This window comes from Drosophila suzukii, chromosome 3 (genome assembly GCF_043229965.1).
Source record: "Drosophila suzukii chromosome 3, CBGP_Dsuzu_IsoJpt1.0, whole genome shotgun sequence".
NCBI lineage: Eukaryota > Metazoa > Arthropoda > Insecta > Diptera > Drosophilidae > Drosophila > Drosophila suzukii.
In genome coordinates this window covers 24480784-24506489 of record NC_092082.1, presented here as the reverse complement: position 1 = coordinate 24506489, position 25706 = coordinate 24480784, and the positions used below count along the sequence as shown (strand labels likewise).

General features: G+C 42.8%; 7 protein-coding genes across 8 annotated transcripts; 1 reads left to right on the top strand and 6 right to left on the bottom strand.

Moving 5' to 3' along the window:
- Window positions 1-578: 578 nt before the first annotated feature.
- Window positions 579-2277, bottom strand: Atox1 (Antioxidant 1 copper chaperone). Its single transcript, XM_017084705.4, has 3 exons — window positions 2102-2277; window positions 1936-2011; window positions 579-1218 (listed from the first exon to the last, which is right to left on the bottom strand). Exons 1-3 carry the CDS (start codon window positions 2105-2107, stop codon window positions 1085-1087), a joined length of 216 nt encoding a protein of 71 aa, XP_016940194.3. The 5' UTR covers window positions 2108-2277; the 3' UTR covers window positions 579-1084.
- Window positions 2278-3965: 1688 nt separating this feature from the next.
- Window positions 3966-5350, bottom strand: LOC118877452 (galactose mutarotase). Its single transcript, XM_036816391.3, has one exon. It carries the CDS (start codon window positions 5202-5204, stop codon window positions 4101-4103), a length of 1104 nt encoding a protein of 367 aa, XP_036672286.3. The 5' UTR covers window positions 5205-5350; the 3' UTR covers window positions 3966-4100.
- A 1913-nt stretch (window positions 5351-7263) lies between these two features.
- Window positions 7264-8690, bottom strand: LOC108017631 (galactose mutarotase). Its single transcript, XM_017084734.4, has 2 exons — window positions 8277-8690; window positions 7264-8107 (listed from the first exon to the last, which is right to left on the bottom strand). The coding sequence occupies exons 1-2, from the start codon at window positions 8601-8603 to the stop codon at window positions 7322-7324; spliced, it is 1113 nt and encodes a 370-aa protein (XP_016940223.1). The 5' UTR covers window positions 8604-8690; the 3' UTR covers window positions 7264-7321.
- A 3106-nt stretch (window positions 8691-11796) lies between these two features.
- On the bottom strand, window positions 11797-12879 carry ORMDL (Orosomucoid 1-like). The gene is made up of 3 exons (XM_017084709.4): window positions 12633-12879; window positions 12422-12573; window positions 11797-12064 (listed from the first exon to the last, which is right to left on the bottom strand). Exons 1-3 carry the CDS (start codon window positions 12807-12809, stop codon window positions 11929-11931), a joined length of 465 nt encoding a protein of 154 aa, XP_016940198.4. The 5' UTR covers window positions 12810-12879; the 3' UTR covers window positions 11797-11928.
- A 340-nt stretch (window positions 12880-13219) lies between these two features.
- On the bottom strand, window positions 13220-14927 carry LOC136116924 (zinc finger protein 431-like). The gene has a single exon (XM_065864634.2). It carries the CDS (start codon window positions 14912-14914, stop codon window positions 13454-13456), a length of 1461 nt encoding a protein of 486 aa, XP_065720706.2. The 5' UTR covers window positions 14915-14927; the 3' UTR covers window positions 13220-13453.
- A 1691-nt stretch (window positions 14928-16618) lies between these two features.
- MED1 (Mediator complex subunit 1) lies at window positions 16619-22855 on the top strand. Of its 2 annotated transcripts, none has more exons than XM_065864070.2 (4): window positions 16619-16840; window positions 16902-18182; window positions 18254-20172; window positions 21269-22855. In XM_065864070.2, the coding sequence occupies exons 1-4, from the start codon at window positions 16807-16809 to the stop codon at window positions 22481-22483; spliced, it is 4449 nt and encodes a 1482-aa protein (XP_065720142.2). In that variant the 5' UTR covers window positions 16619-16806; the 3' UTR covers window positions 22484-22855. The 2 variants fall into 2 exon arrangements, with proteins under 2 accessions (XP_065720142.2, XP_065720143.2); XM_065864071.2 differs by having other exon boundaries at window positions 21274-21692.
- A 35-nt stretch (window positions 22856-22890) lies between these two features.
- Alg11 (ALG11 alpha-1,2-mannosyltransferase) lies at window positions 22891-25039 on the bottom strand. Its single transcript, XM_036814783.3, has 5 exons — window positions 24906-25039; window positions 24660-24852; window positions 23805-24263; window positions 23071-23744; window positions 22891-23014 (listed from the first exon to the last, which is right to left on the bottom strand). The coding sequence occupies exons 1-5, from the start codon at window positions 24917-24919 to the stop codon at window positions 22933-22935; spliced, it is 1422 nt and encodes a 473-aa protein (XP_036670678.3). The 5' UTR covers window positions 24920-25039; the 3' UTR covers window positions 22891-22932.
- Between the last annotated feature and the right edge of the window lie 667 nt (window positions 25040-25706).

Below are 25706 nucleotides of genomic sequence, written 5' to 3'. Positions count from 1 at the left end.
ACGAGAGCCGCAGCCTCAGGTAGCCGAAGACGACATAAAGTTCCAAACGTCCACCACTGAGCTCAATTAGTGCAGTCGCCTGGGCTCTTTGTGTGCGCTGCATTCTTTGCATGCCAAGGTGGCATTTGATTGATAATTTCGTTACGCCTCGAACATGCCCCACAAAAAATTACAGAAAACGACTGAAACAGAACATGGAAAACCAAAAATAAAAAATATTCAATTTGATAAGTGTGGGTTTCGGAAAGCAAAGATTTATGACGTGTTCATGCTGCCTCTTCGATCGTTATAAGGCATAAACCGGCTATTTGTCGCCGTGAGATTCGCTGGGACTCCGAACACCACAGGCTGATGCTAAGTGCCCGCATCTGATGTGGAGATTAGGACCGACAATGAGACAATTTTCATGCTACATATCGGAATGTAAAACATATTTGGGTTTTCTAAGGCCATAAACCTAACGGGAAAATAACTTCATTGATTTCTAAATTCCCTGTGATATTCGTTGAAGAACCCACATTTTTATTCCAAAGGTGGAAAGAATTCAACTATAATGGTTACGTGAAAGGAATAACACCTTGTTAATTGTTTAGATTAAAACATACTTGTATATATTTGATATTTTAAAATGGTAAAATTTGTAATATTATGATTAGTCATAAGAGGGCAATTGGCGTATATCATTTATTGGCAACTACATTGGATTTATTTGAGTACCCCTAAATACGGCACCTACTTATTTAGGCAAAACGTTGGCTTTTAAGATTGATTAGTTTAACTTGAATTTGAAATTCTTCATCTAGGCATAAGTAATGCATAATATAATAACACTTCAATTGGTTAACTACGAGCTACATACAATTTGGGCAAGAGCAAATACTAGTGTAAAATTTGTAGATCAATCCTATATTTGATTTTGGTTAAGAGTAAAATTTGTATGTATCTCATGAATATCACTGAACAGCGACCCAACCCGAATGGTTCCGTAGCGGCAATGTGGAAGATCCCTCAATCCTCTAGGGTCCAGACCCTAGACTTCAAGTTTCAGTTTGCCGTACTTCTGAAACTTGCTGAGAAACTCGTCTCATTTCTTCACTCCGACGTAAGTGGTACTCTTTCCGGTCTTGCGCAGCTGTTCCATTAGCTCGTCGGACGACAGGTTCGATGTCACGCTCACCGTCCGATCCTCCAAGTTAATGTTGACTTTTTCGACCTTATCTGCGGAGTGGCAAAATACATACTTTAGTTATTAACCGCCGTAAGGAAGGCAACCGCAACTGATAATTGATGGTGGGACTATAAAAAACTACCATTTAAAATATGCCTAAACTTCTTATCATTTTGTAATTTATTATATTCAGAGGTTTTACGTAAAATTGAGATTCGCAATGAAAAAAAAGTAAACGTAGACTCTTTTAACTTTCTTTTAGCAATAGATATTGATTTCAAAAGATAGATTGATATTGTGTACAGAAGGGTTAGGGTCAGAAGAAAGTTATCATATAATAAGCATATCCCCTTAAGTTCTATTGTCATTATGTGCATATTTCCATTACAAATTTGATTTTAAAGAAATGAAGCAGAATATTTTAGTAGGTAGCTACATTTTGTAAAATTAAAATAGGAGAGATTGTTATTCGTCCGGATTACGTTTACTTGATTTACAGAAGTAAAACCACTCGTACAACAATACAAGTACAATTTTCAATTTCCTTTGTTAACCTTTTCAAAGGACTGTAATAAAACCAAATATTATAGATTACCTTATTTGTCAATTGACATTTAAGTTACAACTTTTAACACATCTGAGTCACAAATGTGCATGTCGGGAAACAATGGCTTTAAAAAGTTCACCCACATATGTACGTAAGGTTGAACGTAGCTACCGATAAGAAGGCATCAATTAACCTAATACCTGTCACTAATGCTACGTACCGCCCAATTTGCCCAAGACACGTTCCACGGCGCTGGCACAACCGCCGCAGGTCATTTCCACCTTGAATTCGTGCACCTGCGAAAAGCGGGAAAGTCAAGACGGTGGAAAATTGAAGGTTTAAACACCCCAATCGATTTTGGGGTATTCTCAAGGAGTGGGACCCACTGGCATTCTGCTGCTGCTGCTGCTGTGACTTCTGGAGTCGGTCGTGTGCTTGTACACTTGCGGTAGGTTGAACAGCTTGGCGGCTTTTGTCAATGACTTCCGGACGTGGCACACAAAAACCTTTCTTCTGCAGTTAACTTTTGAGATATTTATTTCATTTGCCTTTTTAGAGCGACCAAGTATGCCTGCCGTTAAAATATGCCATCAAAGTAGCCCTCTAATAAACTGGAAATTCTCATCGACATGGGGGAGAACTTTGATAGAAGTTTAGCGGAGACCCAGCCCAATTTGTTATGCCAGTGCTGCCCATGTGGCCGAAAATTTTAAAACTCACTGAAAAATATACAGCTGCAAAAAAATAATAGCACCATAATTAAAATGGAGAACAAGGCCATTTGAAGCTCCAAAAAGTATTTGGGAAGCAGACGATAAACTCCAAGTCGGTAGCGTGATGACACCTGTAGAATATTTCTGCACCTTTTTTGATATCAAAGTAATTGACTTGATAACAAGTCAAACGAATTTTTATGGGGTGCATTGCACCGGAGATCTTATCAAGCGATATATTGGAATTTTGTTATACTTGGGTGTAATAAAAGTTCCGCAACTGAAAATGGCTTGGTCAAAAGAGTTAAAGCTTACTGCTATATCAGATTCAATGCCACGAGGAAGGTTTAAAAAAATCAAACAATGTTTACATTTCAACGATAACACTAAACAATCCAAAAAAGGAGATGTGAATTATGATAAGCTGTACAATATACGCCCTTTACTAGACATTCTCAAAGAAAGTTTCGGTAAACTACCCCAAGAAGAGCATCAAAGCGTTGATGAGCAAATCAGTGCGTACGATGGTATTCAAATTTCAATTTTATTAGAAAATATATCTTCAATTTAAATTTTGTTTCCAGGTCAATCGTCATATAAGCAATACATCCAGCTAAGCCTCACAAATGGTGTCTGAAAATGTTTACTCGTGCTGGAACATCTGGATTAGTTTACAACTTTACGAAGTATGTTGGTGAAGGCACCTGCCCTTGTTATACCCGTTACTCGTAGAGTAAAAGGGTATACTAGATTCGTCGGAAAGTATGTAACAGGCAGAAGGAAGCGTTTCCGACCCCACAAAGTATATATATTCTTGATCAGGATCACTAGCCGAGTCGATCTAGCCATGTCCGTCTGTCCGTCTGTCTGTCCGTCCGGATGAACGCTGAGATCTCGTAAACTATGGCGTTAGGGTGGGCGTGGCAAACTTTTTTTCGGTCAATCGATAGGTATTGATGGGAACATTACATTTCAGTTAAAATTTTTATTCTAGCATCAAAACTGTAGGAGCCACAGTTTTGGGCGGTTTGTGGGCGTTAGAGTGGGCGTGGCACTGTGCCGAAACAAACTTGCGCTGCGTAAGAAGCTCAGGAATCTGCACGCCAAATCTCAATAGCCTAGCTCCCATAGTTTCCGAGATCTCAGCGTTCATCCGGACAGACAGACGGACAGACGGACATGGCTAGATCGACTCGGCTAGTGATCCTGATCAAGAATATATATACTTTATGGGGTCAGAAACGCTTCCTTCTGCCTGTTACATACTTTCCGACGAATCTAGTATACCCTTTTACTCTACGAGTAACGGGTATAATCATGTTTGTTTTCGAAAGCCTTTGTTTCACGCCAAAATCTGCTATTATTAGTGGTGAAAATAAAATTCTATTTATTGGATAACATGATTGTTTCCATTAGTAGCTATAGGTCGCGTTAGACAAGATTTGGAAATCTATAAGCATTAGATCGCTGAGCTTAACCAGTTTTTACCGCGCCAATAGTCCCTGGCGCTATAGCGATTTGAATCAAATAAACAAGCTATAAAATAATAAAGGTTATGTAATTTACATTTCTAAAGCTTGCCAAATATGTAGGTGCTCTGATTGGCACTTCTAATTAAATTTAAGGTGGCAAAATGCAGCGGGCGTGCTGGTCCTTCGCCCCCCACAGGCTCCTAAACGCGCTTGGGACAGGCGCCGAAGCGGTAGACCACCTGATGGTCGTACAGCTGACCGGGATTCAGGACGATCGGGGGAAAGTCGCAGTGGTTCATGGCGTCCGGGTACTTCTGAGTCTGCAGGGTGAAGGCCCCTTGGCGGACGTAGTGGGCCCCGTCCTTGCCCACGTTAGGGATGTCCCCGCAGTCCTCGTCCGGCAGATTGTTGGCCGTCGTGAACTGCAGACCCGGCTGGTTGGTATGCACCTCCATGAACCGTCCGCTGCACGGATGCACCACCCTGGCAACCAACTGGACCCTGTTGGGCGGGACGTCCACGCAGAAGTTGTTGTCGAAGCCGCCCAGCGGGCACGAGCTCACCTGGTTAAGTCGCTTGCCCAGACTGACCAGACTGGAGAAGTCGTACGGAGTGGTGCGCACGCGCATCAGCTTGCCGGTGGGCAGGAGCTCCTGGTCCACGTCCACGATCTTCTGGGCCTTGATCATCAGCATGTGCTGGTAGAGCGCATCCTTGCCCGCCCCATGGCCGGCTAAATTGAAGTAGCTGTGGTTCGAGATGTTCACCGCCGTGGTGGCTTTCGTCCGCGCCTCGATCCGCATCCCAAAGCAGCCCGTCTCGTTCAGCGAGAAGTTAATGTTGGTGGTCAGTTCGCCCGGGTAACCCTCGTGGCCGTCTGGCGAGATGTGCTGCAGGGTGACCCCGTCCTTGTGCACGCCCACCACGTCCCAGATGACGCTGTCGAAGCCTACGAATCCGCCGTGGAGGTGGTTCCGGTCCCGCACATTCCGGCTGACACTCACCTCCTTGCCGCAGAGCTTAAACCGCCCGTGGGCTATCCGGTTGGCCACCCGGCCGACTGTGGCCCCGAAGTAGCTGGGCTGGTTACGGTAGTAACCTGCCACGTCGTCGTAGCCCAGGCAAACGTCCTCCAGCTTGCCATTGAAGTCCGGCACCTTCAGCGACTGTATGATGGCGCCCATCGTCAGGATCGACACCGACATCCCTCGCTCGGTGCTCAGCGTGAAGCGCCGTACCCTGTCCGTCTTCTGGGTCATCGGGTTGACGGCGATGCCGAACATGTCCTCGATCACTCGCACCATCCTGACGTGCCTACAGGGCTGCTGGATTCGGTGAGATTTCGCCAAATGCCTAGAGGAAAATTACTAAAATTTAGACTGCGTTGCTGCGGCGACTTATGTATCTGAGTATTTCAAATAGCACACACGCTCTTCTGTCAGGTCCAAGACTACTAGGATCGTGGTGGAAATCATCAATCTGCACAATCTGCTTCAGCTTCTAAGCTGTTTACTATGTTTTGATACGATTTTCGGTACGTCTTTTTCTTGACTTTTTGCTGGGCTTATTGTTGGGTAGTGCATTCTGCTAGGCTTGCATAAGTTTTTGCAAGGCTTCTTCCTAGGCTCTAACTGCTAGGCTTGTTAAAATTTTTCTAGGCTTTCTGCGAGGCTTATTGGTAGGCCCATTGCTAGGCTTTTCTAGGGTTTCTGAATGTCTTGCTGCTAAGCTTTTTGTTTGCCTTATTTCTAGAAGTATTGTTTGGCTATTTGCCAGCCTTCTTGCTAGGCTTGTTGATACGCTTTTTGAAAGGTATTTTTATACCCGTTACTCGTAGAGTAAAAGGGTATACTAGATTCGTCGGAAAGTATGTAACAGGCAGAAGGAAGCGCTTCCGACCCCATAAAGTATATATATTATTGGTCAGAATCACTAGCCGAGTCGATCTAGCCATGTCCGTCTGTCCGTCTGTCTGTCCGTCCGGATGAACGCTGAGATCTCGGAAACTATGGGAGCTAGGCTATTCAGATTTGGCGTGCAGATTCCTGAGCTTCTTACGCAGCGCAAGTTTGTTTCAGCAATGTGCCACGCCCACTCTTACGCCCACAAGCCGCCCAAAACTGTGGCTCCTACAGTTTTGATGCTAGAATAAAAATTTTAACATAAGTGTATTCTTCTCATCAATACCTATCGAGTGACCCGAAAAAAAATTGCCACGCCCACTCTAACGCCCACAAACCGCCCAAACCTGTGACGGCCACAGTTATCATGCTAGATAAAAAATTTTAACTGAAATGTATTGGTCCCGTCAATACCTATCGATTGATCCAAAAAAAATTTTGCCACGCTTACTCTAACGCCCATAACGCTTAAATCTGTCTACCGCCGGTAGGTGGCGTATTTAAATCTCGATTTGCTGCTTCCATATCTCCATTTCCCTTTGGTCCCTTTAGCTGAGTAACGGGTATCTGATAGTCGAGGTACTCGACTATAGCGTTCTTCCTTGTTCTCTTTTGAAATATTAAAATAAGTAGGGGAGGGTACTAAAAATAGGGGACTGTAGGTGGCAAGGTGACGAGTAGGGTAATGTGACGAGTAGGGCAAGGTGACAAGTAGGATAAGGTGATGAACTCATCAAATCTCTTATGTGACGTCACGTCAAAAATACCAAATAATTGTGGTCTCTTATCGTGGCGACAATATATTTACCAAGATATGTAAACCTTTTCAATTTGTATGTGTTTCAGCAGGGCCAGAGCAAAGATTTTTGGAAAAAGAAGTCATATAAATATATACAAGTATTAATAAGATCCTTAGCAACAGTTTTTGGAACTTTGTGTTTTTTTCTGTATCGCCTTATGAATGTGGCACCATTATATTTTCAAACAGTACCTTGTAGGGTATCGTGACAAGCATTTTGAAAAAATAAATAATATTCATATCTTCATATCAGTGCGTCCCCTTACCCCACACCTTTTGAAAGTGAAAAAATGTTCTATTGTTGAACAACGATTTCTTTGAAATGATGTTTTCGATTTGTAGAGAAAGTATCCGACAGGGCTTAAGAATCATTCCCATTAATTCAAGAACCAAGAGACTCGTAAAACACGCTATTATACTGTTTACATTTTTATCTACTTTACTTAAAAATATTAATAACTAATAATAATAAAGCTAAGGAATCTTAAACTAAAATCCCAACTCTCTATCTTTTATAGTTTTCACAGCGTTTACACGGACAAAAAGACGGATATGGCTAGATCGACTTATCTTGTGTCCTGATCAAGAACATATGTTTGTATATATTTTAAAGGATCGATAATTTTTACTCTACGAGTAACGAGTATAAAAAAATCTATAGACTTTAGGGTTGGGAACTAGGGTAATTTCCAGCTTTATTTTAGAGAAATCACGGCAACGCTCACGGGTCGTTGTTGCAGCAGCACTTCCAGGACTCCTCGACCTTAAACCAGTAGAGGACCTCGTGCCGGTACTTCTCGTTCGCCTCGAGACTGATCGACGGGAACTCCGGGTGGTTCATGGCATCGGGGAACTTCTCCGTTTCCACGCAAAATGAGCCGTGTTTCACATACTGAGTGCAATTTTTGCCCACTATCGAGGTTAAATTATTAGCGGTGTAGAACTGCATGCCGGGCTGGTTGGTCCAGACCTCCAGCACCCTGCAAGACTGCGGATGCACAATCTTGGCCACCTTGGCGACGCTGTTCTGCAGTTGTCCTCCGTTGACCACGAAGCAGTTATCGTAGCCCTTAATCAAACGGTCCTCAAACTGCATCAGCCGGTCGCGCATCAGCACGGGCAACCTGAGATCGAAGACGGTGTCCTTAACGTCGATTAACTTCCCAGTGGGGATCTGCAATTCGTCCGTGTCCACAATGTGGTCGGCAGCAATCTCCACCGTGTGCTCCGCCAGACCCTTAGCTCCGGATCCGTGACCCGCCAGGTTAAAGTAGGCATGACTCGCGAGATTTACCATAGTTGAGCGATCTGTGGTAGCCTCGTACCTGACCCACAACCGATTCTCATTGTCTAACTGGTATGTGATCAGGCATGTTAGCTTGCCCGGATAGCCCTCGTGACCGTGCGGCGATACGTGTCGGAAGACCACGCCCTCGGAAGACTTCTGCACAACCTCCCAGATGACGCTGTCAAATCCCACGAATCCACCGTGTAGCTGGAATTTGTCCTGCAATTACGATATTTCTACATTAGTTAGGTATACTTAATAGCATAATGTCCAGTGCCAATAAATTACATTTATATGCCTTTGATTTTACTTATCCGTTTTTAACAGAATAGTTTCGAAAGTCGAGTTCTTAGAAATACTACAAAATATATTAAACCAAAATATTTACCTGAATGTTTTTCGTCACCGAGACTTTTGTGTCGTTTACTGTGTACTCGCCGTTCGCCACCCGGTTTGCCACTCGGCCGAGGGTTCCTCCAATGTATGCTCCCTTGTTGGCCACGTAACTGGCGATGTCGTCGAACCCGAGGCACACATCATCCACCTTCTTGTAGGCGTCAGGCATGCAGACGCTCTGGATGATTGCCCCCAGTTGGATCACCGAAACGGTCATTCCTTTGGAGTTCTTCAGCGTAAACCGGCGCACCATTTCCGGGGATTTGGTGAACGGATTCACGGCCAGGCCGAAGATCTCCTCCTCAAGGGTAATCGACATTTCGGTGCGTCTCGTTCTAGTTCCTTCCCCCTAAAACGGTTGACAGCAACTGCTTGGGTGTCAGTAAGGCACTGATCCGGCACACCTCTGTTTACTACAAGTTTACTACTGATTATAGCTAGCCAAAGTCGTTTGGGTCGCGAGCTTCTCCCTCAAAGTCAAACGGGCAATCAGCTTGTCAGAAGTCGATTGTCTATCCCCCGCCTTTTTACCGCCCACAACAGTCAGCGTCAGCGTTATCAGAAGGGGCAGAGAGAGCAGCAGTCTAATCGCCACTTAGGTAGAATATATACTACCCAAGGGGCGCGACTGACTGGGGAGCACATACCAAAGAAAGAACGCGTGCCCCGACTACGAGATACCCACTCCCCACAGAATTGTTGGAATTTGTCTGTAGACACTCAGAAAAAAACATTTCCTTGATTTTAGTCTATTTAATTTTATATGAGGAACAATGGACTAAAAAGACTATATAAATATGTATTGAAGGACTGAATGGATTTAGGTCCTTATGAACTACTATAATGTCATACTATAGATTCGTCGGAAATTATGTAACAGGAACAAAGCGTATCCGACCCCATAGAGTATATATATTCTTGATCAGGATCACTAGTCGAGTCGATCTAGTCATGTCCGTCTGTCCGTATAAACGCTAAAATCTCGGAAAATATAAGAACTTGAATGTTGTAGACTTGGCATGCAGATTCTTGGGCAATATTTTGCAATTCAATTTAGATTGCACACCACATGCAGCAAATCAGCTGTTTTCACTAATACAAAGCCGCTAGGGGCGCTATAAGCTAGTTGGCGCTATAGGCTAAGTGACGGTATAGGTTTATGGTGTAGAAACTGTACACATAAGGTAACTTTTTCAAGGTATTATTTTTAACCTTTGGTCTACAATCAAGTATGAATAATTCTTAAATCTAGTCATATTTGTACTAAAAACAACAACAATTTAATAATAAAGTAAGAAAGTTGCGGGCATGATTTAAGGAAAATGAATTCTTAAATTAATATACATATATTGTAAATTTAAATTGGGTTATAATTATACGCTAGAAATAGAAGTAAGTATTGGAAACTGAAATAAACGTGATATATCAGAATGATATAAATTTTTTATGTTTACGTACGATTTTCTGCTCTCGGGCATTAACACTGCGAAATTTATGCGCCTTATATATAGATAAAAAAGAGTTGACAGATATTTTAGTCAAAAATTTTTGATTTTAGCACGGTGTTTTTCCCTGAGTGTACTAGTAACAGGTATATTAGGGAAAATATCTAGTTCTTAGACTTAAATTATCCGTTACTCAGTAGCCTGTTACAAAATGTGCTTAAAATTTATCACATATCCATAAGTGTTTTTTTAAAAGAAACTTATCGAGCTCAAAGACATACATTTAGGCGTATCTTCTAAATATATGTCCCAGAGCTCGATTTTACGAGATATTTTAACCCACCCCACCAAAATCCTTCTGGTTCGAAGTTGGTCTTCGCTTTGCCGTAATTTGCATTCAAATTACTTTAAGAAAAAAATGATAAAAAACGTTTAGACTTAAAAATTATCTATCTAACCACTTATTTACGCCTTTCCAATTGTTATAGAACTCGAAGATTTGGTTTTCATGGTCTAGCAGGGCATCGCCTACGTTTCCATTATGCAGTTTCGCGACATTGATCCAATACTCATTATCCGAGTCTCCGAATCCGATATTGTACAATTATCTTTCTGTAAGAATAATTTTCACAAAACCTGTTGGTTTTGATTTTAATGAAACTTTCAGACAAGGAGCTTGAATTAACCTTTAATATCCTGGCTTATCGTGCATATATTGGCACAACCTCTGTGAGAGGAGCAGTAAATATAGCTGTGTGTTTTCAAATGCATTTTCGAATTATTAATAGGCCTCGTATTTGCCCAAAACTACTGTTAGATCTTCTTATTCTAAAAAATTTTTCATTCTAGATTTTTCAATTAGGTCCCCAAACAGCGAGAAAATTCAAAAATACAAGGAGCCACCCTGTTTCAAATTCCACCATTCCACATTTGTTGCTAAGTGGCCGACGCTAATTTGATGATTTGGCATGAGTCTTTAAAATAAGTGATGGCAGCACAGAGCTGTATAGTCCTTAAAACTCCTCTACTTTTGACATTTTACACATTGTTGTAAAAAGTAACGTTTGAAGTTATTAATCAACTAATGGTCCGATTTCAGTGTTTTTGTGTATCCAAGCTTTATTTTAGGGTCATGGAACCATTTAAAAAGTGTTCAGCTATGAATAGCTAAATTTCGAAACACCGTAACTTCTGAACGAAAAAGTATTTTTTAATATTTTATGCAATTTTTTGAGTACCATGGACTAAGACAATAAAGAACGCGTTTGTAGAGTCCCTCTACCCGTTACCCAGCTAGCCAAAATAAACTTATTTGCTAATGATTAATTGTCTATTTAAAAACTCTTGATATCAAACAAAAACACCTCCTAACGTGGTACAAAAGTAGTGACTATCTCACCTTCAACATACAAAAGATATGATATCAATTTTTGTGACGCAAAATGATTAAACAGGCCTTTAAAAAAACACACTATCTAAAATTTACTAATTCGTCACGCTACAATAGAAAATACTCGTGTTGGTAGAAGCCTAAATATTTTCATGAAGCGGGCCGAATGAGTTTATTTTAGATAGTGTGCACATTAAAAACTTTTAGGTAAAATTTACAAATACAAAAGCACACACCATGAAATTGTAATTAGAGCATTGAAAAAGTTACTCTTCCAACAATAAAATACTCACTGCTTACTTATTAACGGTACTTTGATATTAAATAGTAACCCAATTTTTTTGTGTGTACTTACTTTGACGCATGGAGAAATCATTTTTACTTTAAAAAGTTGAGCTGACGCCCTTTAGCTTGAGTGATGAGACACGCTGACAGCCTGTCGAAAGTTACAAATCCCAAAAAGTCCGAGATTCTTTCCCCAGGGAGTGCAGTGTGTTTAAATGCAAAATATAGAAATAAATATAACCAGCCATGACCTTGAGTTAGCTAAAAACCACTCAATTGATGTCACAACTTTTGTAAGTTGAAAATCGTCATCGTTAAGAGGTGTTTTTGTTTGATATAATTGTACTGGAAATATGTCATGCGAGTAAAGAGTAAAATTATTGATACAACACTTTAAATTAGTTAGTTATTTTTATTTAGGAATATTTACAAGATTTACAATTTGAGTACAAGAGCTGTGCCAGCAGTGTAGTTATATACATTTTCACTAAACAAAATAAATCTAATCTGCGATGGCATAGCTTCTAGTACTTATTAATGTTAAACAATCGCACACCGTGAAACTGCGGCAACTTCGGAAGCGTGACAACCACCAGAGATATAAAATTTGCTATAAAGTGCTCCGTATTGTTCCGGGTGTACAGGCACGTCAGTAGGAAACTGTAAAAACAAAAGCATTATAAAAAGGTGTCAAAGAACAGTATAGAGATATGTATGATTTGGTAATTTTGTTGTTCTCTATAAATACTTTAGTAAAAAATGTAATTTACTACAAACACATTAATTTATCTGAATACAAAAACTGGAATACGTCAATAAATTATAAGCAGAAATAATGTAAAAAGAAATTAATGAACTGAAATTAATTTTTGAATTCGAACCTATGTACAGTATACAAATAAGATCTATTTTCTAAAGATTCGCAGTGAGTCTTTAGAAACTGGTAAAAATTAATAAAAATTTAAACCTGAGACTACAGCTAGGCACTTCCCCCTCCACAACTAAGAATGCACTTACAGCACAATAGGAACGGCGGTGAGAAACTTTCGCGTTGTGGTCATCTGCACCCCGTCGTCGATCTGTTCCCAGTGCGTCCAACGCCGGCTGGGATCGTTCTCTGTGCTTAGCCACGGAGCTCCCTTGATAACGTGCAGGAAGTACAGGTGGGCCTGGACAGAGAAAATTATGATATACTGCTGGTCGGAACTCGGGCACTTTGAGCACTCACCGCATTGTGGAGCAGATTGGTGGCCGTCCAGGCCCACGGAATGCTGACGAAGGGCACTGATAAGAAGACCAGGTGCACCGAGAGCATGCCCAGCAGATAGGCCAGCCAGAATCCACGGGCACTTAGCCATGAGCTGTTTGGATTCGCCTCGCCGTGTCCTCCTGCTATGGACGTCATTTGGCAAAATTGTTCACCTTTGGTTTAATAACAAAAAATTATTTATTTGAGTTCAGTGTGACCATGGAGGCAACAAAATCGTACGCAGAAATATACTAAACACCACTTGACGCTCAAAAAAAAATCCAATTATAGCCGGATTCCAACGGCATATTTTGTTATTACTTGATTGAATTTAAACCGTGCAACAAGTTAATGTTGCGGGAGGATTCCTGTTTGTACAAATGTGTAGGTAATAAAATTTTATTTAAAAAAAAATGGGATTAATTAAAAATGTATACAAATTTAAAAAAGTTCCAATGGTATCCGTCTATAAAAACATACTATAAACGAAGAAATAAAAAATAAATAAGAAAATTGAATTTAAATAATATATTTTTTATTATTTTATTGCTTAATTGTACCTTAAAAGTGGTTAAAATGTAGAATAAGATTTAATCTTTCATCATTTATGGCATTGAAATAAACAATTCTTTTTTAAAACTTAAGTGGTCGTTCTTTTTGCGTCTTAAGAGGTGCACTTAGGATTTTCAGAAATGTCTAACGTCCTTCGAAAATGAATCTTATTCCTAAGATCGAAACATTTAAAGGATAACTCTTCTGTAGGCGCTCGCAAATGTATTTGAGCCAAACTGTAGAGCAAATTATAGTTTTCGAGAGTGCAACATCAAATGGCGCTTTAGATTTGCACTAATTCCAAAAGCCTTTGAACATAGGGAACACTTAAATGGACGTTCTCCCGTGTGCGTTTGCATGTGCTGCTTAAGTATTCCAGAAATTGCAAAAGCCTTCGTGCATTGAGAACACTTAAATGGTCGTTCTCCGGTGTGCCATCGCAAGTGTACATTAAAAGCTGATTTATGAGCAAACGTCTTCGAGCAGTGCGAACACTTATATGGTCGTTCTCCTGTGTGCGTTCGCAAATGTACATTTAGGGATGAAATATAAACGAAAGTCTTTGTGCAGTGATCACATTTTAACGGTCGTCTTTCCGCGTGAATTCGAAGATGACACTCAAGCTTTTTCCTAGTTGTAAAACTCATCGGACATTGCGAACACTTGAATAATTTGTCTCTTGTGTGCAAGATCATGTGTCTCTTAAGATTTCCACTAGTTGTGAACGGTCTTGAGCAATGGGAACACTGGTAAGGTCGTTCTCCTGTGTGCGTTAGCAAGTGCCGCCTAAGATTTGGCTGAAATGCAAATTCCCTTGAGCAGTGGGAACATTTAAACGGCCGTTCTCCAGTGTGGATTCGCAAGTGTATTTCAAGACGTGAATTATGGGCAAACGTTTTTGAACAGTGGGAACACTTAAATTGGAGCCTTCTGTTGTGTACTTGCTGGTGAATCTTAAGATTTTTGTTGGTTTTAAAACTCTTACAGCATTTTGAACAGATAAATGGACGATCTACTGTGCCAGCTCGCAAATGCTTCTTAAGACGTAGTTTAGTTTGACATTTTTTAGAGTTTTGGGAACCCTGGTAAGTTTGTTTGCTTGTGTGCAAAACCAAGTGCCGCTTAAGATTTCCGTTTGTTCCAAAAGCCCTCAAGCAATGAGGACACTTAAAAGGTCGTTCTCCTGTGTGGGTTCGAATATGTGTATAAAGTGCTGATTTCGATCGAAAAGTCTTTGGACAATGTGAGCAATTTAGAGACTGTTTATCGTTGCTATCATGATTACCAGGCTCATAATCTTTATCATCGTCATAATTAACATCTTTCTTTAAATCATCATCTTGTTTTTCTAAATACGTTATACACGCTTGGGAACTAGACTTTTTTCTTTTTCTGTTCTTCTTTTGACCAGGCCCTGCGTCGTTATTCGATTCTTCTGTCTTGGTTGTTAATTTCTCGAAACAGTTTGATATACTGTCGCGTTCCTCTTCCTGTATATCATTAAAGAAGCTATAGAACTGGTGACTTCTCTCATATGTTTCTATAATTTCGAATGCATTTTGCGCATCTCGCAGACAGATTGCGCAAATGCTCTTGGGTAAATTATCATTTTTTTCAATTGCGTAGCCGGTGCACAGAGAAACCATACTAGCGATGGAAATATCCGATTCACATATCACATCGAAAATGTGAACCATATTTTCGCCCATCTGCAGGCAAACACGGCAAAGAGACGACTCCATGGATCTGAAATTGAATATCTGGTTTAGTGGACAAGTATAATAATAATAAATGGTTTTTAATATTATATTTTTTATGTTCACATCAATGTACCTGTATCTTGAAGAATTCGCACTAAATTCGAACACTTTGAAATTAAATCAATAAGAATAGCACAAATTGTGCCGCAGAGATGTGAATATGCCAAATGTTATTTTCTTACTAATTGCATTAGACATGACATCTGCTTTAAATACATACATGTTTGAAGTACAGATGTCTGGATAGGTCTTTTTAAATATGTCGTAAATAAAATTTACCTGGGTAGATTTCTCCAAAAGAATTGGCTTTTCCTGCAGCTGTTCGCTGAACTTTTATAACGGCGCCCGAGTAATCATAGTATGTAAATCCAGGCAAGGAAATACATGTGTATATAATCTAGATAATAAACATGTTCAGGTAGAATTGCACTTAGATGCAACTACAGAAGATACATACTCGTAGAGTAAAAGGGCATATTGTAATCGATTAAAAGTATGTTACAGGTAGAAGGAAGGGTTTCCGACCCTATAATTAAATATAATATTTATGTGACAAATAGAAGGAAGTCTGTCGACGCCTTAGAGTATATATGTATATACTTGATCTATAAGAGCTAGCTGGGACTTCAGATTTAGATTGCTTAGGTTCTTATTTAGCTCCAAAAACTTTGACGCCGACAGTTTTGATGCTAGAATAACAGATTGTCTGTCGCCCACATTTTTGAACATTTTGTAAATGTGTTAACTGGGTTCTGTTTTATTTATCAAAAGTCTTAAATCAGCGGAATCCCTTAAACGAACGTTTTCCTCTGTGAATTCGCATGCGTATCTGAAGATTTGAATCCCAACTAAAACTCTTATGGCAATGGGAACACTCTCCTGAGTGCCCTAGCAAATGTTGGTTTTATACCCCCTTCCCATAGAGTCCATCCGTTTGAAACGGTTGGCATTTTTGCCAAATGTGAAATTCCGTTTCCCACAGAGCATATCCACCATCTACCATCCGATAACAGCTGATCTGAAGACCTGTGGACCTCACACCAAACCTGTTGCTTCTGTGGACCTCAGACCAAACCTGTTGCTTCTGCGCCTCCCATTTTCAAATGTGAAACTGCTTACGTTTTCGTAGTGAATGTTTCAATTTCCACTGTCAAGAAGAAGAGCTCAGAGTTGCACCGAAAAAACGTCGCCTAACTATCGAATAAAAGAGTCCGTCAAATTTGAATGGGAAACTAACTGGGAATGGACCCATGGAGGTCTAAGTGTGTCGAACTAGAGTCCGACAGCCGCCCTAATCTTAATTACTTCTGGCAATCCTAATGCAATAAAAAAATATTTCATTACTTATAAAAAATTACATTGATGAAGATTTGTTGTATTTAAAATTATAATGGTAATTAAAAGATTTCTAATTAAGTAGAAATAATCAGGATTAAAACTTTAAATTACATTAATAACCCATTAGCAGCCTATTATGAATTCCAGAACGTGTGGAAATATTAAGAATCTACTATTAATTATTACATCGTTTAGCCATTTAGCTAAATTCTGAAATTCAAAATATATGTGTGCCTCAATGTCAATTGGGTAATAGTGGAATACCCTTACTGAATTCAAGTATGGGGCTAGCAAATGGTAGGACCAGTTTTCCAGTCACTGCGAAGAAAGGAGCAGCCATTTTGTTGTTTTGGCGTTGCAAATTTTTTCGGCATGAAAGAAGTTTAGAAAAAGCAAAGTATTTTGAGTATTTTAAGGTTCGGAACCGCTTTTAACAACGCCGATAGCTTGCTGAGAATGCCCAGCATCAATAAGTGAATTAATCATCCCAGAAAGACTGAAATATGAGCGGATCCAATGCAAAGGCCTCGGGGACTGGTGAGTACCGAGTACTGGCCCCATTAAGATTTTCTGTAACTACTAACGCCCATTTGAGCAGGCTTCGGCAGCCACATCCCCAGCATCGAGGAGAAGAACAAGCAGATCCAGCAGGAGACAATGATGGAGAAGCTGCGGGCCAAGTACCGGAGCAAGCCGAAGAGCTACGAGGAGATCAAGAAGTCGGTGAGGATGTACTTCATTGAGAAGCACTACCCCCTGGACCCGCTGTGCAAGGCAACTCTGCAGTCCGCGCTGGATAAGCTGCAGCACTATATCAAGGTCACTTCGCGCCACGGCCTCGTGGAGCGCCTGGAGAGCCTCTCACGCCAATTGGGTCTGAAATTCATGGAGGACCAGCAGCTGCTCTTCATCTCCACGGACATGTTCTACGTGGAAATATTGCTGGACGCCGCAGGCAGCCTTTCGGACGTCAAGGTGCACCACGAGTGCAAGATTGAACAGCAGTCCAGCGAGTTGGTGGCCTGTCTCAAATCCGGCGACTTCGCTGACTTCACGGTACAACTAGAAGGCTTGTCCTCCATTTACCAGTTGAACGCCGAGCCCAAGGTGAAAAAAAAGGCTTTCGTGGCGCTCCAGGCCATGGAGACGGACATCCAGAGTCTCTACCAGCTGCACCTTCAGAGTCACTCCGGCGACAGCTACTCGCTAATGACCAGCTCCGCCGTGGGTCTCGTTCTGCCCCGGCGCGGTGGCCATCCTATGAAGCTCACTTACTTTTGCCCGCCGCTTCACCTGCCCGAGGGGGATCCTAAACTGGCCAGCGGCGACTTTACCATCGATCAAGTTATGCGCAGCAGCTACGGGCTTAGTGCCACTGTTAATCTGGAGGGCTCCTCGGCCAACAAGCTGCAGACTCTGCCCATCGTGACCTTGGCCCGCGATGCTCAGACGGGCTTGGAGGTTCCCACTTATGCGCCCCTCAACCAAAACAACTCGCTACTAATGCCAGCCACGTATGTGCTCCGACTGAACAAGCCCATGCCTGTGTGCCTGCAGTCTCTAAAGGCACTCGGACTGCCCGGGCTAGATGCCACTGCCACGCCTCCCAGCCCACCCACTACAGTGTTGAATTTGATTGTACAGACCGCTTCGAAGAACGCCATTAAGAACACCCAGCGCGGTCTATATGTGAATCTGCCAAAGGAGACGCACTGCTACTTTTTCACCGACAATCGGAAACTGCAGGGAACCCTGGTGTCCTCGTTGCCCTTCACTGAGCCCGCCCAGGTGCCACGAATCGTGGCGTTCCTCAAAAAGCAGGCTCTCTTCTACACCCTGCTTGCCAGTTGTGTTCGCGAGCAGCAGAAACAGTATAATGGTAAGTTACGCGCATCAATTTTCTTCCACTTCCTCGAAAATACCTCTTTCCGTCTTTCTAACTCGATGCAGACATGGACAGCACTGTGATACTGGAGGTAACCGCAGTCTCCTTTAACCAGATCACCGTGGAATTGCAGCATCCGTACGAAGAGTCGCTGGCAACAGTGGATTTCCTACTAGAGGATGGTCAGCCCACATGTAGTGTCTACTGTTTGAGCAATGAATATGAGCTGCTGTCCCAAAAACTCACCCGCACCGTCCGCAAAGTAGTATCCATACCAATGGTCATCTACAAGCTATTAAAGTGCTGGGATGAGGAGCACGAGTTCAAACTGCACGGCGTTATTGGTCCTGGAGCGGGAGCAGCGGGCTCAGGAGCAATTGGAGGCGGTGGAGGCATGGGTGGTGGAATTGCTTCAGGCGGAGGCAGTGGCTTCAACCAGTTTGCAATGGACACGGCACCGCCGCCAGATGGAAGTCTACCCGGTGGGGGTTTCGCCAACATCAGCAACCTAAAAATGGACGCTAAATCTCGATCTCTAGCGGATGCTTTTGCCGCCTCCACATCGGCTGCAGCAGCCATTGCGGGACTGATCAATCTCAAGCGAGAAACGGATCCCCAGTCTGGCAGTTCAACTGGCAGTAGCGCATTGGTCAGCGGAAGCTCTAGTTCTACAGGCGCCGTCAAGACGAGCGAGCACGACATTGCTGACAAGTATAAAAATATCTGGAAGGATAAGACTCCGAATCTAAAGCATTGTGTCAGCATCACGCCTATCCCTGGAGATGGCAAATCTACGGGTCCAGCAAGCGGAGTCCCCGGCGTTGATGTTCAGCGAACGGGGGGCATTGAGATTATTCCATTAAACGCCCAGGCTGCTGTCGCTGGAGGCAGCGTCGCCTCCTCGTCCACTGCTGCTACGACAATAACAATCACTCCTATAACGGGTAAGGACCCCAGTAAGGATTCGTCGAAAAAGAGCAGCTCTTCTGCGGCTGGAGTAAGTGTAGCCACCAAGCGTCCCCACGAGAGCAACACCAGTAGCTCCTCTGCGTCTGGTGGGGGTGGCTCTGGCAGTTCCATGTCATCTTCAACCAGTAGTGGCTCCTCGGACACGCAAAAAGAGAAAAAACGAAAAAAGAAACGTGACGATTCGCCCATGGGACCGCCGGAGAAGATCTATTCTCGGCAAAACTCGCCGGCGGCTGGCGGAGATGCATCAGCGGCTGGTGGAGTGGTTAGAAAGTTCTCCTCGCCCTCGTCGTCGCCTAAGGCAGGTGGCGCTGGTCAGGGTCTGATGGCGGGAGTGCCGACAGCGCGTCCCAGTCCGAAGCACTCGCCCGTTTACAGCAGTCCGAAACATAACACCGCCTCCAACAGCCCGAAGTCGCCGTTTGGCACGCATTCGCCCAAACATGGCTCCTCCGGAAAGCCGAGTATGTCCACGTTGAAGAGTGCAGCCACAGCCGCCACCATTTTGAGTCCTAAGGGCGATAAGTCCTCGTCGGCTGTGATGGCCACATCATCAGGACCATCCGCATCCTCGGGATCTGGTGGAGCTCCTGGCCTTGTACGTTCTTTTGCCAGCGTTGGAGCACCGCCGCCACCACCGCCGATTCCTCCATTAGCAAGCGCTAGTGGATCTGTCGGCAGCAGCCAGAATTTGAAGAAGGACAAATCCTCTTCCGGATCCAGTTCAAGTTCCACTTCATCCTCGGCAGCTGCGGCTGTTTCATCTGGCGGAGGCATTTCGCCGGCCAGCGTGGCGGCTGCAGTGGCTGCCCTGAAATCTACTCAGCAACAGATGAAGTCGGTCGCAAGTCTCTCGCATCTTGCAGCTGGCGGAGGATTAGGTAGCTATGCGGCGTCGTCGGGAGCGGGCGGATCGGCTGGATCTGCAGTGGTGGTGGGAGCAGGAGCAGGAGCTGGAGCGGGGGCTTCCGGACTGGAGCTGAGTGCCCTGCGCAAGGGCATGGCGGGAGGTGCGGTAAGTCCGTTTTCATTATAAGTGCTCCACACCACACCAACCCACCCCCAGCATCTCCCACTGGAAGCCTAACACGTAGTTTACTCTTAACCAATGCAGAATCCAAAACAGAGCGATCCTATATTTAAACTAATGCAAGTGCTGTATTTACATTAGCTATAAAACGAATTGTAATTCGCCTACCTCTGCTGTAGTTGAAAAGATTATTATTACTGCTACTATTATTTTTTGTTGTGTCTCGTTTCCTTTTTCTTATTTTTGTAAATATATATTATCCTATTGTTTCCCACATACTGCTGCATCCGTTTTATTTTCGACTAAATCCAAATCTTTTTTCGGTAATGGGGTCTTTCCAACACTAAGTATCCTTAAAACCCAAGATATAATCGATTTTCCTGCATTGAGCACGTATGTATATACTTAATTTGTTTGTTTTGTATTGTTGCTCAGCCTGCATGTTTCCTGTAGAAAACCAAAGCATACAAATAGCGCACAAACTTCTGTATATCTATGGAAACCACAAATTCCGGATGGTTTCTGGAGGTTTTTATTATTTTTAAGAGTCTTAAAACCATTTTAAGCGTAATATTTTATCTATAATTTATGCACATGCTATTGGCTGCTCTATCCTGCCTTTTTTATTACGTTTTACTAATTGCTTTAATAAAAGCTTTACATGACTTTTTAAAGGTTTCCTAGTTTGATCATAAAACCCTATATTGGTTTTTGATATATCCGTTTAGAGTTACTAAGGGAATGAGCAAGCGATCATCTTGCAAATTATTCCATTATAAACATATTTGTATAACTTTTCGAACTTCTCTAAAGAAATGATTTTCTCTGCTGACGTTATTGTTACGCCAATTTACTAACGGGGTCCTCTCTTGTTTTCTCTTCCTTTTTTCTCTGTCTGTATTTTTCCTACACGACATTCTCACTTCTTGGTGGGATCCTTAAACAATTGTGAAATCCTTTATTAATTTTTTACCACACGTGATGTTCACCTTTTGATTGTTATAATTTTGGTTCTTTTCTGGTTTATTTTTTTTCGTTTGTTCCCTAACACACACACACAACCACATGCTTACTTTGTCAGGTTAGTTTGATGACGTCGACGGCAGCTTTAGCGCCAACAATCCTGGCAGCAACAACAACAGTGGCAGCGGGAACAGCGGCATCGTCGGGGTCATTGGCGCTTCCAGTCTCGGCGGGAGTGGGTCAGGGTCAGGGAACAGCGGTAGCAGCAGCAACAGCAGCAGCAACACTGGCAACAGCAACAATGCTGCAGCAGCAGCAACAGCCGGGAGTAGCGGCAACTAGTAGCTGCTTGGCCACCAGCGGGGCCAGCAGCGACTCCGCCGGCGGCAGCACTCCGGCTGGAGCCTCCACGGAGTACATGGTGAAGCCCAGCAGCCAGGAGGGCCTCAAGTTGACCATCAACAAGACGGGCAGCAGCAAGAACTCCGGCTCCGGCTCTAGTTCCTCCTCCGCCAGCCAAGTGAAGGCGAAGGGCAGCAGCAGTGGCGCGACGAGCTTCGCTGGATCCTCTGGTTCCATGAAGAAGCAGCATACCGGGCTGAAGCCTGGCGTTAACAGCGGACCCGCTTCCAAGAAGGCCACAGCAGCAGCCTCGGTCTCTGGAACATCGTCCAGCAAGCATCTCTTCCAGAAAGCCAACTCCTCGGGCAATCTCAGCAGCAAGCTCAGCGGATCGGGTGCCGGCGGAGGAGTTCCGCTGACCAAAAGCAACAGTACCAACTCTTTCCAGGAGCACAACGCGCCTAGGCGACGTCCCAGCATGGGAGCCTTGGCTAGCGGCAGCAGTGGTAGCGGCAGTGCACAGCGCAAGTCCAGCTCCACTTCGACGGGGGCCATCGGATCGTCGGGCGGGGTCTCGCCGGCCCTCAGCGGCTCCATGTCGCAGCCACCACCTCGATTTGATCACCACACCGATATGATGACCATATTGCAATACGCCTCTCCAACAATGGCAGCTAGCATGGAGGGCTTCATTAAGGGGCTACACAACAAGTTTCAAATCCCGAAACTTTCGCAGCGAGGAAGCGGAGGCAATACAGCCAGTGGACGCAGTACCCCAAGTGGAAGCGCAGATCTGGTTGGAGCGGGAAATACATCTTCGATGTCTGGAGTTGCTGCCAGCTCGGCTGGATTGGCGGAGCCGGAAGCCAAGCCGCCGGCACCTCCTCCCCCGCCTGGCAATGATGGACTACTCAACCTGAGCAGCACGGGGGGGATGGCATCAGGGGATGGCATCGACGAGGAGCTTCTGGCTAGCTTGGCTGGCGAATGACAGAAGGTAGACAATCATGAGATATTCCTGTTGCTCTATGCTATTTTCATTTAGCTTAGTGACTAAGTTGTGAAGAATTAGTTGGAAGCCATTAGTTACATGATTTTGGGTTAAAGGAACGATGGGGGCTAAGATCATTATTAGCTTATTTCTTAACTCCATTGGCAGATACCAATATACTACTAAGGAAGATTTTAAAATACGACACGAATTTGGTACAAAATCTCAGAGATCAATGATTCTGTGAAGTCGAACAAAAGATAAACTTTGGTTAAAAATTCATTAGGTAAAACTTAAGAAAAGCGATATATTAATGCTCGAAAAACATCGCTCTAAATGTTATGTAAACTATAATAAATGTATTCAGTTGGATGTTTTGAGTTTTTGGTGAAATGATGTCAAGTAACTTTAAGTATTCTCATAATATGATGCAGATTTATTATTCACTTTTAAATGCTTGTAAATAATGTTGAAACAGCTCTTAAAAAGTTTTTTTCAAACTCTTGCTCAGAAAACCTTTCCACGGAAGCTCTGAAAACGAAACAAAAATGACGAAAGGGTTATATATAAAGGCATTTTTTAGTTACCTAGCTGCACTTCGGATTCCATCCATTTCTTCGTTATTAACAATGATATTTAATATATTTTCTGCGTATTCCACTGCGTCTGTAGCGAGGAATCCGTTCTGACTTCCCTCAGAGGTTTCTACAATGTCAAGCAAAGGACCTCCTGACCTGTGGGCCACCATTATAAGGCCAGCCGCCATGCATTCAACGATTCCGATTCCGAAGTGCTCGTTCCACATGGTGTGAATGCCAATATCAGCGGCCTGGTACAGTTTAAGCAGGTCGTCGTAGGGGACATTCACTTTGAACTGAACATTGTTCTCGAGGGACAGATGCTTTGTCAAGTCTTGCATGTTTTTCAACCGATCATAGTCCTCTTCATTACGGCAGGAGCCCACAATGACCAACTTTATTCTGTTCCACAGAGACTCATCCTGGGCCAAAAGAGTGCGCAGCTCGTATACGGCTTGTAGTTGGAGGGGGTGATCTTTCTCCGGACGAAATTGGCCGACAGATAGGATGATAAACTCCTCGCCCTTCCCCGTGTGCTGGAGGTTCTTAAGGTGGGTCACCTCGCACGGAGGATACACACGATGAGTCTTGAAGGGCACATCCCACAGCTGCAAAATATGATTCTCAGTCCACGAGGAGTTCACCATAATAGTCTCCGCGCAACAACCAACCCACTTGTACATCTAGAATAATAGAATTTAGTATGATTATGCATTTGAGGAGATAAGTTTTCCAAAATTCACCCTTGAAAACAGTCGGTAGTAGGCCAGTTTAGTCCAAGTCAGGAACGGATTTCTTGCCACGTATTTCTTGTTGTTGTGGGACATCTGCCTCTGCTGAACCCTTTTCAACATGTCCGTGCTGATAACCGGATAGTGCACGTAGCAGCCCACTTTGGACTGGGCCAAATACCGAAACAGAGGAAACGTAAAGGCGTATCCCATGGTGTCAATGAAGATGTCCGGCGGGAACTTGCAGAGCGCTTCCAGGCCCAAGACCATCGATCCAATACTCTGACCCAGCAAAGTAAAGTGCGGATAGTTCTTGGCTTCAATCCAATGGCGTTGCTTCAGGAACACGAACTTTACGTTGTCGCTATCAACGGCGATGTTGAAAACATTCTTGGCCTTTTGCAATATGGAATTGGGAGAGGCGTCTATATCGCCGGTGTAAATTATCAACTTGGCGTTTTGGTACTTGTCCTTTAAGAAAAGGATTTTTTGTTAGGTTTTTTAAAAAATATGGAAGGCCATTGTAGTAACGACACGGAACTGAAGAGAAAATGACTTTTGAGAATTATACTGGAGGGATACACACTAAAAATAATATCAGTGTTAAAACAACGCAGTTAATATTAAAAAAAATTGTAAAATATTTGTGGTTTTTTATACATAATGTATGTAAAGAACTAAACAAATATTTAAAATACTAGCCTCTTATTCAGTTGTATATCAATAATCCCGAGAACAATAATAAAAGTTTGACTATATTAAAAAACAATTTTGTTTTATATTTCGTAAGCCCTGCATTAAGCAATTGCCTGATCACCGGTTAGAACCCTTGAAGACACGTATGTTTTTCGGTTTTTCCAATATTACCTGCAGTGCTTTTACGGCGCACCATAGAACACGTTCACCCCCGCCACCCGCATTACAGTACGGATGGAAAATGCCAACGTTAATTGCATTTTCCGAGGACGTGTGTAACTTCTTTTTCCGGCTTACCAACCATTGCCTTAAGGAAATAAATGAGAGTATTGCCACTAACAGGAGCGATGACAACACCCAGAGACTGTAAATAGGGACAATTAGTAAATCGGTTAGTCTGATGGTGGGTATTCTTACAGTAACACAAACATTCTCGATTTCTTTTCAACGATTCATTATTCTTACACGTAAATAAAAAATATTGCACTATCTCGAAACAGGGATGGGCGATATTAACTCTCTCAACGGATGCCGATATCTGCGATTCGAGAACGTTAACTTAAGAGTAATAGGTATCGATAACATTTTAAAATTTAAATTGTTCTATCTATGTATATAGCCTAATCACACAAATTCGCTTTCAGCTATTTTTTTTATAAAGCCTAGTACTAGCATCAACAAAAACCGCGATGGAGTGAGCGAGAGGCAAATACGCGGCTAACGCTTTTCGTAGAGTCTGTTTTTCAGCGCGATACTCAGATGAGCTATGGAATTACCAGAAAAATATACCAGATTTACCAAGTGAATTTTGATGAACGCCGTTAGCAGCGGCCCAAAGAATAAGAAATTTATTCTTTGGCGGTGTTTGTGCAAAAGAGCTACGGAGACAAAAAATTAAAAATGGAATAAAAACCCAAAGAACAACCGCAGAAGGTCAGGGCGATGAAAAAGGACGCCTCTTCCAAGCTGTTGCATATTATTGTAGGACTTTACCGACAGGAAGCAATACCACAACAGGGCAAATCCGCAGAATAGTTGAAGTGCTGGAGGAGATCCACTGGTCACGTTGTACTAATAGAAACATCTTTTTAGCAGAACCACCAGAACTATCTCCGAAAAGCTCTCCTGCACCAGAGTGTCGGAATAAATCAGAAATAATTCAACTAATACAATTATTAAACAAAATATGTTTATTATTTTATTATAGCTAGATAAAAT